The sequence below is a fragment of the Taudactylus pleione genome, unplaced genomic scaffold (genome assembly GCF_031769625.1).
Source record: "Taudactylus pleione unplaced genomic scaffold, aTauple2 ptg000556l, whole genome shotgun sequence".
NCBI lineage: Eukaryota > Metazoa > Chordata > Amphibia > Anura > Myobatrachidae > Taudactylus > Taudactylus pleione.
Window position 1 is genome coordinate 20381809 of NW_028284958.1, and position 19537 is coordinate 20401345.

A 19537-nucleotide genomic window follows, 5' to 3' on the forward strand; every position below is an offset into this window, starting at 1 on the left:
GTGGTACTTAATATTTGCTGGTATCCCCGAATATTTGTTGATAAATAGGCCCCTATATGAAAGGCACTTATGTAAAATACATTAGATGTGATGTACTCGTGTGTGCGAGTCATCACGACAGCGGCCGTGCTTGACTGCCGCCATAGGGCAACGAGCGAAATCCGGTGAATTCAGGGTTGAGTCGGGCTGCGATTGACCCCTGAGACTTCTGCATTGGGTCCAGCATTATATAACTCAGCATGAGAGTTACTGTATAGCCTTATGTGTTCCAAACTTTACTTTATTAGAAGGGGACTCATTTATCAAATAAGGTTCATCTGTTTATTGCATTCTTTATTTTTATCAAGGGTCTGGAGAATAATATAATATAGTAAATAATATTGAGCATATTTAATATAATTTATAACATGGCCTGGCCCAGTGTGATAAGGGCCGACACCTCGGTATACTAGAGCTGGTGAGTACTAATGAACCACACTGCCATCCACCACCCACCGGCACCCCCCGGCTGGCACCTGTCTACCCCCCCCCCCCCGCAATCCCACTGCAACTATAGAGCTGGTGAGTGAGTGCTGCTGCAGCTTAACTACAGTGCGATGATCCACCAACCAACATCATTGACACTCACCTTCTAGTTCTGTTTTTTCTTGTACCCTCAGACGGCAGTGCGGCACCTCGGCTGAGCTTCCTTTTGGCTCCTCTCTCTCTCAGTCTGAGCGTGTGACGTAACAGGTCACACGCATCAGTAGTGGAGAGGAGGGTTGAGTCAGGAGACAGAGCGGCACCAGAGAGCAGCTGTCCAATCAATCATGAGCTGCCAGGGCCGCACGGAGCTATAACAAGCCAAGCCTCCATACAGCCATGTCGGCAGGCCCCTGAGACCCGCCGGGCCCTAGGCGACTGCGTGTGTGCGTCCCATCAGGTAACAGTGTGCTAGGGGTGGCGATCGCCCCAATCGCACCCCCTGGATCCGCCACTGCACAGGAATTGGGCAGTAAATGATTAGAAATGGGTCATGTATCTGACGAATCACGTTTTCAATTACACCATGTAGATGGTAGGGTGAGGATATGGAGACAGCAACATAAAAGCATGGCGAGGCAACGTTATAGAGATGCAGTTCATCCCATTTGGGCTAATATTCCCCATGAACCATAACTACATATTAAAGGCAAAAGGTGGCCCATCAAAGTAGTAACCCAGTTATCATGATATATATATATATATATATATATATATTCCGTGTGTATGTATGTATGTATATATATATATATATAAAAAGAAAACAGTCCTCCGGCACTCCTCCACACTGTGTCTCTGGACACGTAGTCAATCCTTGCTCCGGTGCCCTCCTTAGGAGGACAGCACCCCCAACGCCACGGAAGGGGCGGAAGACCCCGAAACGTCGACCTCATAAAGTCCCTCTGCCGAGGGGGTGACATTGTTTATCAGTCTCCGAGTGCCGCCTATGTTTTTGGTGCAGTATATATATATATATATATATATATATTTTGATTGAGGGGGGTGGAAATTCCGTATGTATATATATTAGGGGTGTGCACCGGCCACTTTTCGTGTTTTGTGTTTTGGATCTGGATCTTTCTTCGTGTTTTGGATCTGGATTGGTTTTGCCAAAACCACCCTTCCGTGTTTTGGGTTCTGGGTTTTGTGTTTTGGATCTGTATTTTTTTGAAAAAAAGCATAAAAACAGCTAAAATCACAGAATTTGTAGGTTTTTCTGCTCCTATGCTATTATTAACCTCAATAACCTTAATTTCCACTCATTTCCAGTCTAATCAGAACACCTCACACCTCACAATAGTGTTTTTATGTCCAAAAGGTTGCACCGAGGTAGCTGGTTGACTATGCTAAGCGACACGCGTAGGCGGCACAAACACGTGACCCATCTAGGCGTGATACTGCAGTGGCAGACAGGATGGCAGTTTGAAAAATAGGCCCCAAACTGTACATAATGCAAAGAAAAAAAAGAGGTGCAAGATGGAATTGTCCTTGGGCCCTCCCACCCACCCTTATGTTGTATAAACAGGACATGCACACTTTAACAAACCAATCATTTCAGCGCCAGGGTCTGCCACACAACTGTGGCTGAAATGATTGGTTCGTTTGGGCCCCCACAAAACAAGCTGGCAATTAATGTGTCCCTGCACAAACTGGCTCTACGGAGGCAAGATGTCATCCTCATCCTCCTCATCCACCGATTCCTCACCCTCTTCAGTGTGTACATCCTCATCCTCACAAAGTATTAACTCGTCCCCACTTGAATCCACCACCACAGGTCCCTCTGTACGTTCTGGAGGCTGGTCTCCCTGGAAGAGCTGATAATTCATTTTGATGAACATCATCTTCTCCACATTCTGTGGAAGCAACCTCCTACGCCTTTCGCTGACAAGGTTCCCGGCTGCACTAAACACTCTTTCGGAGTACACACTGGAGGGGGGGCAACTCAGGTAAAATAGAGCCAGTTTGTACAGGGGCCTCCAAATTGCCTCTTTTTCCTGCCAGTACAGGTATGGACTGTCTGACATGCCTACTTGGATGCTGTCACCGATGTAATCCTCCACCATTCTGTCAATGGTGACAGTATCATATGCAGTGACAGTAGACATGTCAGAAATTGTTGCCAGGTCCTTCAGTCCGGACCAGATGTCCAAACTTGGTCCTGCCTGCCCTGCATCACCGCCAGCGGGTTGCTTAGGATACCTAAGTTTTTTCCTGGCAGCCCCAGTTGCGGGAGAAAATGAAGAAGGAGCTGTTGACGTGTCACGTTCCGCTTCAGCTGACAGTGTGTTCACCAGCAGGTCTTTGCACCTCTGCAGGCTTGTGTCGGCCGGAAAGAGAGACACCACATAGGCTTTAAACCTAGGATCGAGCACGGTGGCCAAAATGTAGTGGTCTGATTTCAACAGATTGACCACCCTGGAATCCTGGCAAAGCGAATGAAGGGCTTCATCCACAAGTCCACATGCCGAGCGGAATCGCTCCGTCTTAGCTCCTCCTTCACTTTCTCCAGCTGCATCTGCAAAAGCCTGATGAGGGGAATGACCTGACTCAAGCTGGCAGTGTCTGAACTGACTTCACGTGTGGCAAGTTCGAAGGGCTGGAGAAAGTTGCACAACACGGAAATCATTCTCCACTGCGCTTGAGTCAGGTGCATACCCCCTCCTTTGCCTATGTCATAGGTGGATGTATAGGCTTGAATGGCCTTTTGCTGCTCCTCCATCCTCTGAAGCATATAGAGGGTTGAGTTCCACCGCGTCACAACCTCTTGCTTCAGGTGATGGCGGGGCAGGTTCAAGAGTGTTTGCTGGCGCTCCAGTCTTCGGCACGCAGTCGCTGAATGGCGAAAGTGGCCTGAAATTTTTCGGGCCACCCAAAGCGTCTCCTGCACGCCCCTGTCGCTTTTCAGAAAATTCTGCACCACCAAGTTTATTGTGTGAGCAAAACATGGGACGTGCTGGAATTTGCCCAGATGTAATGCCCGCACAATATTGGTGGCGTTGTCAGATATCACAAATCCCCAGGAGAGTCTAAGTGGGGTAAGCCACTGGGCGATGATTTCCCTCAGTTTCTCTAAGAGGTTGTCAGCGGTGTGCCTCTTACTGAAACCGGTGATACACAGCGTAGCCTGCCTTGGAACGAGCTGGCGTTTCTGAGATGCTGCGACTGGTGACGCTGCTGCTGTTGCTGCGTAAGGTGATACATCTACCCAGTGGGCTGTCACAGTCATATAGTCCTTAGTCTGCCCTGTTCCACTTGTCCACATGTCCGTGGTTAAGTGGACATTGGGTACAACTGCATTTTTCAGGACACTGAGGACACTTTTTCTGACGTTTCTGTACAGTCTCGGTATCGCCTGCCTAGTGAAGTGGAATCTAGACGGGATTTGGAACCGGGGACACACTACCTCCAGCAATTGTCTAAATCCCACTGCACTAATGGCGGATACCGGACGCACGTCTAACACCAACATAGCAGTCAAGGCCTCAGTTATACGTTTTGCTTCAGGATGACTGCTGTCGTACTTCATCCTCCTCGCTAAGGACTGTTGGAGGGTCAATTGTTTAGTAAAAGTAGTGGTGTTCCTACTTCCTCTCTGGGATGATGAACGACTCCCAGCAGCAGCAACAGCAGCAGCGGCAGCAGGAGGCGTAGCAATGCAGGATCCTCCGGAGGAATCCCGGATAGGAGAGTCAGTCATGCCAGTGACATGGCCTGCAGGACTGCTTCCGATCCTGACTAAGGAGGAAATTGACGAGGAGGGAGTTGACGGTGTGGTTTGCAGGCGCTTGGATACAACTGGACAACGGGATTTAGGTGTCCCTGGACTGCTTACGGTCTTAGCCAAAGTTTCTGAACTTGACAGTAACTTATTATGAACGCGCTGCAGGTGCCGTATAAGGGAGGATGTTCCTAGGAGGTTAACGTCCCTACCCCTACTTATTCCACCTTTACATAAGGTACATATGGCAAGACAGTTATTGTCCGGTTTTGGATAGAAATATTGCCAGACCAAAGAGGTGGAATGTTTGGTCTTCTGCCCAGGCATGACCGTGATGGGCTTTTTCATCCCACGGACAACAACTGTCTCCCCCGGAGCCTGATTTAAACAAACCACATCACCATCAGAATCCTCCTCGCCAACTTCCTCCTCAGCGCCAGCTACACCAGTATCCTCATCCTCAATTTGCATATCAGGTGGACTGTGGGTGCTCCTTTCAGCACTTGCAGGGGGCGTGCAAATGGTGGAAAGAGCCACCTCTTCCCGTCCAGTGCTGGGAAGGTCAGGCATCGCAACCACCACCACACTTGGACTCTCCTTGGGGATTTGTGATATCTTCTTAGAAAGCACAGTTCTTCGCTGTGCTTTTGCCAGCTTAACTCTTTTGATTTTTTTAGTGGGAGGAGGGCTTCCATCGTCATGTGAAGCTGAACCACTAGTCATGAACATACTAGGGATCGACCTTAGCCGTTCCTTGCCACTCCGTGTCGTAAATGGCATATTGGCAAATTTACGTTTCTCTTCAGCTGATTTAAATGTTTTTTTCAAGGTCATTTTCCTGAACTTTGTCATTTGGGATTGTATGTGCCCTCTACTATGACATTGGGCATCGGCCTTGGCAGACGACGTTGATGGCATGTTATCGTCTATGTCATGACTAGTGGCAGCAGCTTCAGCACTAGGAGGAAGTGGTTCTTGATCTTTCTCTATTTTATTTTTATCGGAGAAAGTTTGGTCCTCCATTTATGTTATATCGATTTGATATATACGTGCGGCTAAACACAGAAAATTTTTTTGCTGGAGAGTAGTGCACTTTGTGGGTTACACCAGCCTTTAAGAAATGAGCCAGCCGGCTCTTTACTTATGGGACACAGGCGCACGCTTGGCACTACTTTGTTGATGCACGTGCGGCTACTGCGCACACAATTCACAAACACAGAAAATATATATTTTTTTGGTTTGGACTGGAGTGTACTTTGGGGGTTACAGCACCCTTTAACGGTCAAGCCAGCCGGCCCTTTACTTATGACACAGGCGCACGCTTGGCACTACTTTGTTTATGCACGTGCGACTACTGCGCACACAATTCACAAACACAGAAAATATATATTTTTTTGGTTTGGACTGGAGTGTACTTTGGGGGTTACAGCACCCTTTAACGGTCAAGCCAGCCGGCCCTTTACTTATGACACAGGCGCACGCTTGGCACTACTTTGTTGATGCACGTGCGGCTACTGCGCACACAATTCACAAACACAGAAAATATATATTTTTTTGGTTTGGACTGGAGTGTACTTTGGGGGTTACAGCACCCTTTAACGGTCAAGCCAGCCGGCCCTTTACTTATGACACAGGCGCACGCTTGGCACTACTTTGTTGATGCACGTGCGACTTCTGCGCACACAATTCACAAACACAGAAAATAATTTTTTTTTTGGTTTGGACTGGAGTGTACTTTGGGGGTTACAGCACCCTTTAACGGTCAAGCCAGCCGGCCCTTTACTTATGACACAGGCGCACGCTTGGCACTACTTTGTTGATGCACGTGCGGCTACTGCGCACACAATTCACAAACACAGAAAATAATTTTTTTTTTGGTTTGGACTGGAGTGTACTTTGGGGGTTACAGCACCCTTTAACGGTCAAGCCAGCCGGCCCTTTACTTATGACACAGGCGCACGCTTGGCACTACTTTGTTGATGCACGTGCGGCTACTGCGCACACAATTCACAAACACAGAAAATAATTTTTTTTTTGGTTTGGACTGGAGTGTACATTGGGGGTTACAGCACCCTTTAACGGTCAAGCCAGCCGGCCCTTTACTTATGACACAGGCGCACACTTGGCACTACTTTGTTGATGCACGTGCGGCTACTGCGCACACAATTCACAAACACAGAAAATATATAATTTTTTTAGCACTTGGGGGAGCACCCCTGATGGACAGAGCACCCCCTGGACAACACTACAGCACCCCTTTAGGACTGGGACACTGCACAGGACTTTGGAGTGGACACAGCCCCTATGGAGAACTGACTGCACAACACAGTCCAGCCAGCCCCTATGGACTTTGAAGTAGTGGACAACAGCAGCACTACACTACACAGCCCAGCCAGCCCTAACTCCCACCCTCCCTCTTCACTGTCCGCAGCCGAGTGAGAAAATGGCGCCGACGCGGTACCTTATATAGGATCCAAAACCCGCGAGACTCGGAAGGCGGGATGATGACGTTTTGCCTCGATTTCAGATCCGAGTCAGGCGGGAAAAGTCGAGCCTGACTCGGTTCGGACTCGGATCGGGGGGGTTCGGATTTCAGAAATCCGAACCCGCTCACCCCTAATATATATATATATATATATATATATATATATATATATATATATTTATTTTTTTATTGAGGGGGGTGGGGATAGTTGTTGTTCACATTCTTCATAAGCAACTAGAATAAGTGCTGAATCTGTGATATCTTTTCCTTTCTGGGAAAATGAATTATGGAACTTAAGTGACAGGCTTACTATGCTTTTTGCACTGTCTGGTGGCTACTTCTTCTGCTCACAAACAGTGTTATATAACCCACTACTAACATCACACACTTAAATGCTAAATGTATTTATTAATATTAATAGCACAATTTTTTACAAGTAGGATGGTAGAACCCTTTTTAATACATTAGAAAATAAGCACTCTTCTCTATTCTGTGCCTTGGATGCAGAAGAGCAGCCAGATGAAAGTATAAAATAAGCGCCCCTTCCAGGGGCGTATCTATAATGGGTGCAGGGTGTGCGGTGCACGAGGGTCCCTGGGTCCATGAAGGACCCACAACGCACACCCTGCACCCATATTTTTTTATACTTACCTCTCCAAAGTCCTGCATCGGCTGTAGCAGCACTACTCTAAGTGCCCAGAGTCTACTTCTGCGGTCAATGCGCTGCCAGAGAGAGGGGAGGGGGCCCGGACAGGAAATGCAGACGGGCCACCTCCTCTCTTAATACGCCCCTGCCCCCTTCAGAGTATGCGCTGTTTGGGTGGATTGGGCTGATCATGGATGTGGCCTCTTATGACTCACATTTCTATTTAAGAGTGTTGACAAGAAGACTGATGTCTTCATTTTCTACATTTCTATTTTACTAACTTTTCCTCTCTTTATTCTCAAAACATATACTCAGTTAACCTTGTTAATTAATAATTTTTCTCCATTTTCTGTAGGATGGGCCAGTGAATCCTGAGAGGTATTTGCACTGGGCTAACGCCTTTCTGGTGGTGTACAGTATTGATAACAGGAAGAGCTTTGAGGGATGCTGCCAATACCTGGAGATCATCTCCCAATATAATAGAGGAGCAGTACATGAAAGCCCGGTCCTCTTACTGGGGAACAAGCTGGACATGGAACGATACAGGTATCAACCTCTATAATTGTCACCTCATCAGTATCAATACTATTAAATAATGTGTGCAAGATTAAACCAACTACCGAAAATAAATGACTAGCATGCCCCTTTACACCACGTGTAATAAAGAACCATGCAATCCATGCCACTCTGCACTCTAAAAAGGCAGCAGAGATAGGAGGACCAGGAGAACATATCACAAACTGCCATTTTTTGATTGTGGATTGTGATTGGTCCACCCACAAACACTTCCTCAATCCACCAGTTTTCATCCAGGGCTGTAAGAGAACATTGGTAAAGAGATGTCAGGTGGTACTGTGCAGTACAGCTTTAATGAACACCTCTCACATGCACATAGTGGAAGCAGCCGATTTATAACCAGAGCCTTAATTCATGAGACTGGAATTATTGTTTAATTCTATAATGCCTTGTTTTAGGTAGTAGCCATGGAAAAGCACTAATTATCTACTTTTGTATTATTGCAGTTCGAACTGCAAATGTATATGGTTAAAACAATAAATAGTTATACAACACCCAGCTTTCTATTGCATTAGGCCACCCCATCCTTAATTTTACTTTAGGACAACCTACATCATCTTTTCAGCTTTCCTCCTAGAATAAGCACATTTATATCTTAATGGTATTGTTCCCAGCAGGTACTGTAAATATAGCTGTAGATCCCTATTTAGGGTGAGACCTCCTGGACTCCTGGGAGAGCAGGCAATTCCCCATGATGGGTACAAGGTGGGCAGAGATGCAACATCCAGCTCATCACCATGCATGCTTAGTTATATGAATGCATCATCAAGCCACACTCACGTCACTTAGCATGCCTGGAGAAGAGAGTATGATCTTATGATGTCATTATGTAAGGTATGATACACTTGGGACCTTATTTAATAATGAGACATGTCCCCTTTAGCTCTCGCTAAAGGGGTTATGTCCTCCTTTCAGAATTTAACAAACAGCGGCAAGTTGCTTGTTAAATACCAACAGCATAATGTTAAATACCAACGGCATATTTGTTAGTATCACTGTGATACTAAATGAAATATGCAGCTGGCAATAAGACATTAATATATGGGGCCCTAGATCTTAGCCAGAAGATGGAGAAGCCATTATGTAAGTATGATATTTAGTGTTTGTTAAATTTTCAAATAAACATATAAACCAGCTGCTAATGCCAAAATATAGACATGTGGGAAGCAGACTTGAGCACTAGGGGGGGGGATCATTTATGGCCAAAGGTGCAGAAGATCAGCACCAGTGAAGGAGGCATTGTGCAGTGGGTAGGAGGGCTTTTGTGTGTAATCTAACTAACAAATTGACTTGGAGGCTGCAGATTCCATGCGGACAGCTCGGTCCGCATGGGCTCTGCAGAAAATGGCCATCCAAAAATGGCTGTTGCCGAGGAGAAGACAGATGATAGAGGTCCTACTGTACCTCTAGTGTCTGTTAGGCTAGCGCAATGCACATAGCATTCCCGGAAGTGCTGGGAACGCTGGCGCTACCGGGAGAAGATGCAGAGATCTGCATCTTCTCCCGTGAAACCCCCTAGCAACGAGCATGAAACCCCTTGGCAACGAGCATGAAACCCCCAACAACAAGCATGGAAACCCTGGTAATGAGCATAAAACCCCTGACAACGAACAGGTAATTTTAAAGTAATTAGAAGCCTTACTGTGGAGCATAAAATGGTGTCGGGCAAATATGTAAGTGACACTTTGGTAATAGGCATTACAGTATGTGCGATAATGTGTAATGGGCATTATGGTGTGTGGAATAATGTAAGTCACTATACCAGGGACGCCTGACTAGTGCACTGCCTTATGGTGGAGCAAGGACAAAATCCATGTACGGGAATGGAGGGGGCATACTCCCTCACTGTCCAATGAGCACAGAGAAAAATTAAGTGGTGTGTTTTATTCTAATCATCTGCTTCTCCTGCTGCTCCAGTGCAGTAAAGCAGGGGATTAAAATTTGGAATCTCCCGGCAGTCAAGGTGCTGCTGTTCCCCCATCTGGGAAGAGAAGACAAATCTCCTGCATGCCAATAACTGGCCCAGCTGCCGTGCACTTCCCCAGTGAACCGGGCTGTCATTATGGCTTTGGTGACATGATTTGCACTGGATGGCTTCATCATGGTTCTGCCCTTCCTTATACAATGCTGGGAATTAATTTGCTTCTTGTAAAACTGTGTATAGATTAAGGAGTTGGAGACAGGACCAGCACTGCTATTTGCCATACTTAAGGTGCCCATACCCTGTTTGATTTTTTTACATGATTTGGCCATTTTCCATCATTCGTAACGACCAATTGTGTAAAAAGTGGCGTATTCTAGTACAATGGCGATGCGGGTCCCCGGCGTCGTGTATCGGCATCGCAGATCAACTGAACCTGCAGTAAGATTTCGACCCATCGTGTAGGATTTGACACACAGTGTTTTGCTTGATCTAAGATTGTGATGTGCGATTTACGATGTCCATGGCCACTCCCCTCCTATATTTTGTGACAGACGACGGGAAAAGTGAAGAGAAGCAGCAGCATCGTCTATCTTGCGGTGGTTAGCATATAAAAAGTGAGTAATCGCCTATATTCTATTATGTACACCCTGAACCACCAATGTACCCCCTGCACCTCCAATGCATATTAACCCCTGCCCCACCAATGCGTATTAACTCCTGCCCCACCTATGCATATTAACCACTGCACCCCAATGCATATTAACACCTGCCCCACCAATGTGTATTAACCACTGTCCCACCAATATGTATTAACCACTGCCCCACCAATGTGTATTAACCACTGCACCCCAATGTGTATTAACCATTGCACCCCCAATGTGTATTAACCATTGCACCCCCAATGTGTATTAACCATTGCACCCTCAATGTACCCTATGCCACCAACGTACTAGCCCATCAATGGCTAACCACTGCACCCCCAATGCATATTAACCCCTGCCCCACCAATGTGTATTAACCACTGTCCCACCAATATGTATTAACCACTGCCCCACCAATGTGTATTAACCATTGCACCCCCAATGTGTATTAACCATTGCACCCTCAATGTACCCTATGCCACCAGCGTACTAGCCCATCATTGGCTAATATCCACCGCACCCGCAATGTATTCACTGCCCTAGCCAATGTTATGACAGTGTAGCACAATGCAAGTTGTCCCCCAATTGTTAAATAAAAAAAAGAAATGTACTATGAAAATAAACTGACACAGGCTTCAAAATTTATTTAGAACACATTAAAAACATATTCATTAATTTAAATAATTCAACTGTTAAAACTTTTAAAAAATTTTTTCTGTTTTTCCACAGCAATGACCAGTGCAAGAGAGCGCCAATTTGTCACCGGTTTTCTCAAGCGCTATCGCGCCCATGAATGTCTGTGGTGCATAAAGGGGCCCGACTACAGCAATAAATACAAAAGAGCTGCTGCAATTGAAGAGTTTGTATCTGTCAGCAAGCCATTCCACATCGGGACTTCCCCGAAGTGGGTGAAAGCTAAAATACAGAATTTATGTACTGTGTACGTCAAAGAAAGTAAAAAACAGCAGGAGCTGCGGGCTTCTGGAGCAGGGGCCCATGAGGTATACACCAGTACCTTGTGGTACTTCAACCTCCTCAAGTTCCTGCACGAGCAGGAGCCGCAGAGAGCTTCACAAGCACTCATGGTCGAGAGTGTCCCTGAGGAGCAGCAAGAGGACTCTGCTGAAACACCACATCCAAAGAGGACTGTTGTTCTAAGTACAGACATATTTGCATACACACCTTGCCAAATGTTTTTGAAATGTTCAATAGTCCACAATTGTCCATATCACACTAGTGGATACTGGCCCTGATTCAGAGCTGCTCGCTAGATGCGATCGCTCGCATCTTGCGTATGCAAATTCGGCAAAGTGACGCCATGGCAGGCGCTCGCTCGGAAAGGCATTAGCACGCCCACTTTGGCTGTGAGAATAATCGCTCTGTGTATACAGACACTCATAAGCGTATGTTGAGACGCCCACTAGCGCACATCATCTCTAGGAAGTGTATTAAAACATTGGTACATCGAGCACCATCGGTAGCGAACGCAGAACTCGTGGTTGCCTTACCCTGCCGCAAGCACTGCGAGGGCTTCAGTGTAAAAAACAGGCATGTGACGTGTACTATGACGCTGCCTGTTAATTATGCACGCCTTAAAACGGCGTTGAAACACCGAAACACGCCTGCACGTTCGCAAACCATCTGGCCGCTTGCGAGCGCACAGCGCTAGTGAGCGGGTCTGAATGAGGTCCACTGTCCTCCTGCCATGGTACTGCCCCCACTCCACTAAATTAGGCCAGGTACAGTATTGCTAATTGACCTCTTTAGCACGTGCAGTCCCTGTTGACTCAACTGCAGATGGGGCCACAGAGGGCATTTGCAATGTCTCCTGTGGATGGTCCGGATCATCTGCCATAGCTGTGTCTACTGTCCTCTGATATATAGATGAGGTTTTGCAGAGGAGATTGTGGAGGACACAGCAGGCCAAGACGACTAAATCTATTTTGTCCACACAAAGATTTAAAGCCTTATGGAACATTTTGAATCGGATGCAGAGAATGCCAAAAGTGTTTTCCACTATCCTCCGTGCCCTGAATAGACGGTAATTGAAGATGTGCTTTTCTTTCATCAGGCCCCTTTGCGCATATGGCTTCAGCAAGTGTTCATCAGCCACAAAAACGTAGTTTAGGCCGTGCTTCGTTGCCACTGTAGTTTGCAAAATCAGACGTTTGGTGTTAAGTCTCTCATAGAAGAGGGTTTGTTTAAATGACCCTCCATCAGAAGCACGGCCATTTTTGCCCACATCAACAAAAACTCGTAATTGGCGTTCACCACCGCCATGAGCACTATACTTAAAAAAACCCCTTATAATTGTAATAAAAGGAACTGCTGTGGGAAGGTACGTTAATGCAGGTATGTTTGCCATCAATGGCTCCACCGCAGTTGGGGAAATTCCACCTACGTTCAAATTCCTCAGCAATGGTCTGCCACTCCTCCACCGTTGTTTGGAAATAGAATAAAGAAAGAAAGAAAAAAATATTACAAAACATATTATCAACATTATTCTTTTCTCTCTCTCCAGTCTACATCACCAGACCTCGACCTCACCACTAGTCTGCAAATGGCCACCTCAAGCAAGAGCGAGGCCGAATTTACTCAACCTGCTTCAAGACAGCATAGGTATCAGCGCAAGACCCAGACGCAGCCAGATCCACTCCTTAAACAAGTTGAGCAGGCCCTACAAAAGCCCCCGGACATGTTCGACCACCTGGGCACTCATATAGCCAAGAGTCTCCGGGAAATGGATGAATGCCAACAAATTCATACCCAAGGATCATCTATGAGACAGTAATCCAGGGGAGACTGAAGCAGCTGAGCACCACAACAAGGTTGACCGATGGGCCTCTGCCCCTGACAACTGTGCAGCCATGCTACAGTATGGGTCATCCTCATCCCATTCCTAAGTGCCACCAAGCTACCACCCTACACCAATCCCACTTACCTTACTCCCGAACCCACCAACCCCTCCACATCCTCCTCAGAGGTTCTTACAGAGCCATGTTGGCGGAGGATGAGGAGCCACCCCAATTTTTAAAATTATAATTTAAAATATCAACAAGTGTTATCTCTAACAATAGCTACTGCATGGTATATGGTGCGGATGACGTGGATTGGATAGGTTCACTAAATGCATGGTGCAAGGACAGATTGGGGAATGCCGGGGCCTCAATGTGGACTTGCTCCATGTGCTACTTGTCCTATTCAATCCATAAAACTTGTTGATATAGCAGTTATTTTACTTTACTTTAAATATGTTGAGTCCTGAAAAGGATATAATAGTTTTCAGAAGGTTTTTGCCTTCAGTATCAACAAATTTTATCTCTTCCAATAGCTACTGCATGGTATACGGTGCGGATAATGCGGATTGGACATGGTCACTAAACGTATAGCGCAACGACAGACTGGGGAACGCCGGGGCTTCAATCTGGACTTGCGCCATGTGCTTTTTGGCCTATTCAATCCATCGTCTAACACACCATATACCACACAGCTGCCTAGCTATTGGGAGAGATAAAATTTGTTGATATAGCAGTTCTTATACATTTAAAACCATGTTGGTTTGGTAAACATTAAACAGCAGCCATGTTGGTTTTACTTTTAAGTAAAAATACGTTTATTGATATTTACAGCCATGTTGGTTGATTTGTGAAAATAAAAAAAAAACATTTTCTTTCACCTGAAAAAAAAATAGTTTAGTGTTTTTACTCACCTTAAAGTATTGCAACTTCAGGAAATTGAAGATGGCATCACAGGTGTCCGGGATGATGCGCCTCATAGCCTGGTGGAAATGAGGGTCCCAAACTTCAGGTCTTCAAAAGCACCTTCCTGTAGACATGCACCTCAGGGTAGCAATGAGCCTCTCCTCCGCTGGGATGGCCCTCCTCATGCCAGTATCCTGCCTCTGGATATAGGGGGTAACCAGACGCAGCAAGGGAAATTGTATACGAGATCAGATCGTATACAAATCGCACAGTGTATGGGCACCTTTACACGGCTGCCTAGGGTGCCATACTTCAGGTGAAGTAGAGGCGCAGTGTCTGAAGATGGGACCTTCAGGCATCCAACGATGTTCTGTTAACCCTGGTTAAAGGGATTACTGCAGTCTGGCTCTCACCTGACATAAATTGAAAGGATATACAGCCATGGCCAAAAGTTTTGAAAATGACACAAGTATTGGTTTGCACAAACTACCTCATTCAGAGCCGCTCGCAAAAAGCGAGCGCTCGCTCTGAATGAGGGCGTCCGCTTTTTTTTTAAAAGCCGGCTTCCTGGCCGCTCGCTAAGCTATGGGTGACCACCCACAGTTTTTGCAAGCAGCCAGGTGATGGTCACGACCATCGGGCTTGCGACGAGACCCTTGTGGTAGGGTCTCGTCTGGCGCAAGCCCCAGTCACTACTGACATCACTGGTGATGTCAGTAAGGCCGCCCACAAACGGCAGGCGTTCCTTCAGGAACGCCTCGGTTTGTCCAGCCACCCCGCCTACAAAACGGGGCTAGCTGTCGATCAACATCGACAGCCGCCCCATTTGTAGCGAGTCCCAGAGTGAGTGAATTGCTCACTCGCTACGGGGCTTGCGCATGCGCAGTGCGCTCACCGCGCTTGCGCAACCATCGACCAGCTTGCGAGCGCATAGCGCTTGCGAGCGGGTCTGAATGAAACCCAAAGTTTGCTGCTTCAGTGTTTTTAGACCTTTTTTGTCAGATGTTACTATGGTATACTGAAGTAAAATTACGAACATTTCATAAGTGTCAAAGGCTTTTATTGACAATTACATTAAGTTTATGCAAAGAGTCAATATTTGCAGTGTTGATCCTTCTTTTTCAATCAAATTCTGGGCCACATACTGACTGATGGCCGCCCATTTTTGCCTAATCAATGCTTGGAGTTTGTCAGAATTTGTGGGGTTTTGTTTGTCCACCGGCCTCTTGAGGATTGACCACAAGTTCTCAATGGGATTAAGGTCTGGGGAGTTTCCTGCCATTGACCCAAAATTTTGATGTTTTGTTCCCCGAGCCACTTAGTTATCACTTTTGCCTTATGGCAAGGTGCTCCATCATGCTGGAAAAGGCATGTTCCTCACCAAACTGTTCTTGTGTGGTTGGGAGAAGTTGCTCTTAGAGGATGTTTTGGTACCATTCTTTATTCATAGCTGTGTTCTTAGGCAAAATTGTGAGTGAGCCCACTCCCTTGGCTGAGAAGCAACCCCACACATGAATGGTCTCAGGATGCTTTACTGTTGGCATGGGTCAGATATCAGGCTGTTTTATACTCTCCTCCAGACCCTTCTATTGATTTCCTAGATACCAGTGTATTACAATAACACATGATACTCTAACTTTCTCCTCTGTCTCCCCCTGTCCAGCTGGGATCTCTGCTCTCTCCTATCAGAACACTCTGCCTTTCAGGCTCCTTTCTCAGTTTCAAGGGGTTACATCTATGTAGCAGGTATCGAAATGTATTCTACATCTTCTGTTAAATTAGTTGTAATTAGACATGACTGAGTTTTACAGTATATTAGGGTGATAGATTTGACTGAATTCCATAATTTACCTATTTAAGCTAATTGAAAGTCATACCAAGGAAGAGGTGCACAGAGGGCAGATGAAATAATGTATAACCTGTAGGATTCATGTGGTCTAGTGTTTATGATGTCTAGTGTTTAATTTTCATGTCATCTGTATTACATTGTACCAGCCAGCTCCATGCATTTTGTGTGAGACTGCAGCCTAGCAATTCCAGACAGTCATGACTTGATGGCTCTGGGCCTGATTTAGAAATGGATGGAATTGCACAGCCGCACACAAGCGGATGTGCAATTCGGTCCATTTAAAATGCAAATGCAGAAGGAGGTGTCACACACCTCTTTGCTGCATTTGCATGATTCCAGAGCTGCGACCCAGGTCACAGCCTGGGGTCACCATAGAAACCATCGCCGGGTCCTGGCTCCTTGCGAGGCCAGGAAGCCTGTGTGCTGCCAGGGAACGCCCCCACTCTGCCTCCCAAACGCCGCAGCCTGTCAATCAGGCTGCGGCTGGGACACACTGCGAGCGGGCTCACAGTCAGAGGACTGCTCATGGGCAGTCCTCCAAACATCAGAGATGTATGCTAACCATCGGGTTAGCATACAATTCTGAATCAGGCCCTCTGTCCTGATCGGGTCAGAAGGATGGGAATTATGTTTATTCACTGCTGCTCTGACTATAAAGCTTGGCTTATTGTTTTTGATGTACCCACTTCAGAGTTATATTGACACACAGAGTATATTAACACACAAGGGTGCCCGTGTGCAGCAGGCCCCCTCCTCTGAGCAGCGGGCCCCGCATCTTACCATGCTCCAGTGTTCTTCCATCTCTGTGGTGCCATCTTCCCAGTGATATTCAGGAAGATGGCGTATGCACACAAGAGAGCAAAGGCTCTGGCACAGTGCCAGTGTCTTTGCTTTCACTGCACAAATCCGTCTTCCCAAATATGTCACTGGAAAGATGGCGCCGCGGAGGAGGAGGGACCCGCATACCGGAGCAAGGTAAGTACACTTTGGGCACTGGGTGTGTGGTGCGAGGCCTGTGTGCACTGCACACCCTACACCCATTATAAATACACCTATGACCACAGCCATGTTTACTTACTTCGAGTAGTTAATTGATAACAATGGAATTTGTATTTGAGGTCATTGTGAAGATGCAATTTCCCTGTTATTTAGTTTCACTGGTGTGTTTAGGGAAAATCCCCCAAACCGATACCATACAATCTTTTAAGCCAATACATATTGTCCAACGTTAAGTCATGACCACCAGGCAATACAAAAGTATACCATATATATTCTTTATTGTGATATCACTATGAACTAACCAGCATTTCTATGTCCTATCTCAGACAGGTCAGTATAGCAGATGGCTCAGCTCTTGCCTCCCGCCATGGCTGTCTGTTCCGGGAGGTGTCCGCTTGCCTGGACTTCCGGTTGGTGCAGCAAGTTTTTTATGATGCTGTACATGAAGTGCAGAGAGAGGCGGAGAGATCTGCTCCAATCAGGTCACCACTTTATATCAGCGAGGAGAGGGCGCTGCTTGGCCTGCCTCCTATCTCCTCCACTGCAACTTCTAGCCGCCATGGCATGCCTACACTCAACACCCTCTCCCCTCTTAATTACAAAGAGATTCCCTCTGTGGCTCAAGCCAAACTCGTCACAGTGAAATCATCAAGAGCGCAGAGCAAACGCAAGGCGCCCACACTCACCCTTCTTAAGGGTTTCAAAATATTTTAATGCTGGGAAGACCAAACATATGTATTGACCACAGAATACAAAAAGCTTATTCCCGGTTTATAAACTGGATCTTAAAAATCCTTGGATCAGCCGTGTGGTGCTAAGAACCACCTAACCCAAACACAATAAATCTGGTTAATTAGACAATACAGTAAAGAACAAGATGACGAGGAGACATCTTCTCGACATTCCTCCTCACTAATCCTTTCCTAACCACCTGATAGAGGCTTATTTATTCTTCAGCTACAAGGGAAATATTTACTTGAAAGAGCCATGGAAATACTGACAAATGAAGTGATTATGGGACATACATACAGGCAAAGGCAGCGACTTCGCACCTTACTGGATTTGGTTAAATCAGGGTTTATAATTTTAATGGAGTTATAGGTGGCTGACTTTGTACACTACGTCTGCACTGAATGCTAGAGACTTGATGATGTGCTATCCAGATGTTCAGACTAGTCCTGTTGCCAACCTTACTTCCCACAATGCGTTATCAGAGAGCTGTGTTCCCTTCCAGACTGCTGATCAGCGGAAGGAATGTGTCTGCTGCCTCTTGCTGACAAGTGAGCCTCGCTGAAATGCCAGCTTTTCTTCTACACAGTGCTGTTCAGAAGCATTCAGAAGTAGGAATGGCTGCTGCTCAGCTTGGGAGCCAGGAGCCTACTCCAAGACCTAGGGCGGTAATGGAGCTCATCAGTTGGACGGGGATCTGGAGCTGCCCCACTATCTCTATGCTTAACATTTTGTAATGAAATGTCAGATGAATCTAATATTTATATTGAATTATCATAGGTTGGATAGTTCCATAAAATATTCTATATTGACGTAAAATAGATATTACACCTAAACAAAATGCTGTTCCGGATTAGCTCTATAGCTAGAGTTTTTGAAAAGCAGGTAGACCTGGAGCAGCAGTATGGAGCAGCTCGGGAGTTAGAGCAGGAGTATCTAGAGTGGTCTGGATCTGAAGGTAAGAGTTTGTTGTGGCAATTCAGCCAGTCTGGAGATGCTGAGCTGGAGCTGTCCAAGCTGGAGTACTGCCCACACTGACCAGAAGCAGATTTGTAGTGTAGGGTGTCCCCCCCCTTTGCAACTACTGCTTTGTATAAGTGTTATCATAGAAAAAGACCAAATACATCCGATATTGAATTGTGTGCCCTCTCATGTCTTTCATAGGCCTGTAGACTGTGGAATCATCTGCTGAAATTGCTGCTTTTTTTTAGATATTGGTAGTTGCTGCTCTTTTAGATATTTGGTAGTTTTGTATCGTACTCTGCATCAAAGTCTGCAGCTTCAACATTTGCAGTTCTTGTTGTCGCTGATCTGTGACCTATACTGTATGTCTTCTAGCAGCGAGTACTGAAGGCCCCCATACGCGGCGCGATATGCACCTTGCGATCCGATTGACGACATATCGGGCGGTCCCCACACACAGAGCGATCCGCTGCCTGCCCGCCCGAAATGCCGGTACCCCCCTCCCCCTGCATGGGATCGCACATCGCATCACCAGATCTTATGTGCAGCATGTAAGATCTGGAGGTGCGATGTATGATCCCACGGGAGCGTGCACTAGCCGATATCATGCCCACACACAGTACGATATAGCAGTGATATCGTACCAATCCGTCGGATCGGCTGCTGTATCATACTGTGTATGGGGGCCTTTAGAATTGTAGCAGTATTTCAATATGTATAAAAACCAGCACTTTAGCTCAATAATAGTTAGAAATATCACATAACCTGCAGTCTTCATGTAATA

The 19537-nt window shown here is 46.3% G+C and overlaps 1 protein-coding gene across 2 annotated transcripts in view; it reads left to right on the plus strand.

Annotated features, from left to right (window-relative positions):
• RASL12 (RAS like family 12) overlaps positions 1–18989 on the plus strand; it is a 139954-nt gene extending 120965 nt beyond the window's left edge. For both annotated transcript variants that reach the window (XM_088452727.1, XM_088452728.1), the window contains exons 5-6: positions 7727–7917; positions 17388–18989. In XM_088452727.1, the coding sequence (XP_088308853.1) occupies positions 7727–7917; positions 17388–17775 (579 nt within the window). In that variant the 3' untranslated portion in view covers positions 17776–18989. The remainder of the gene's footprint in view (positions 1–7726; positions 7918–17387) is intronic.
• Positions 18990–19537: the final 548 nt, after the last annotated feature.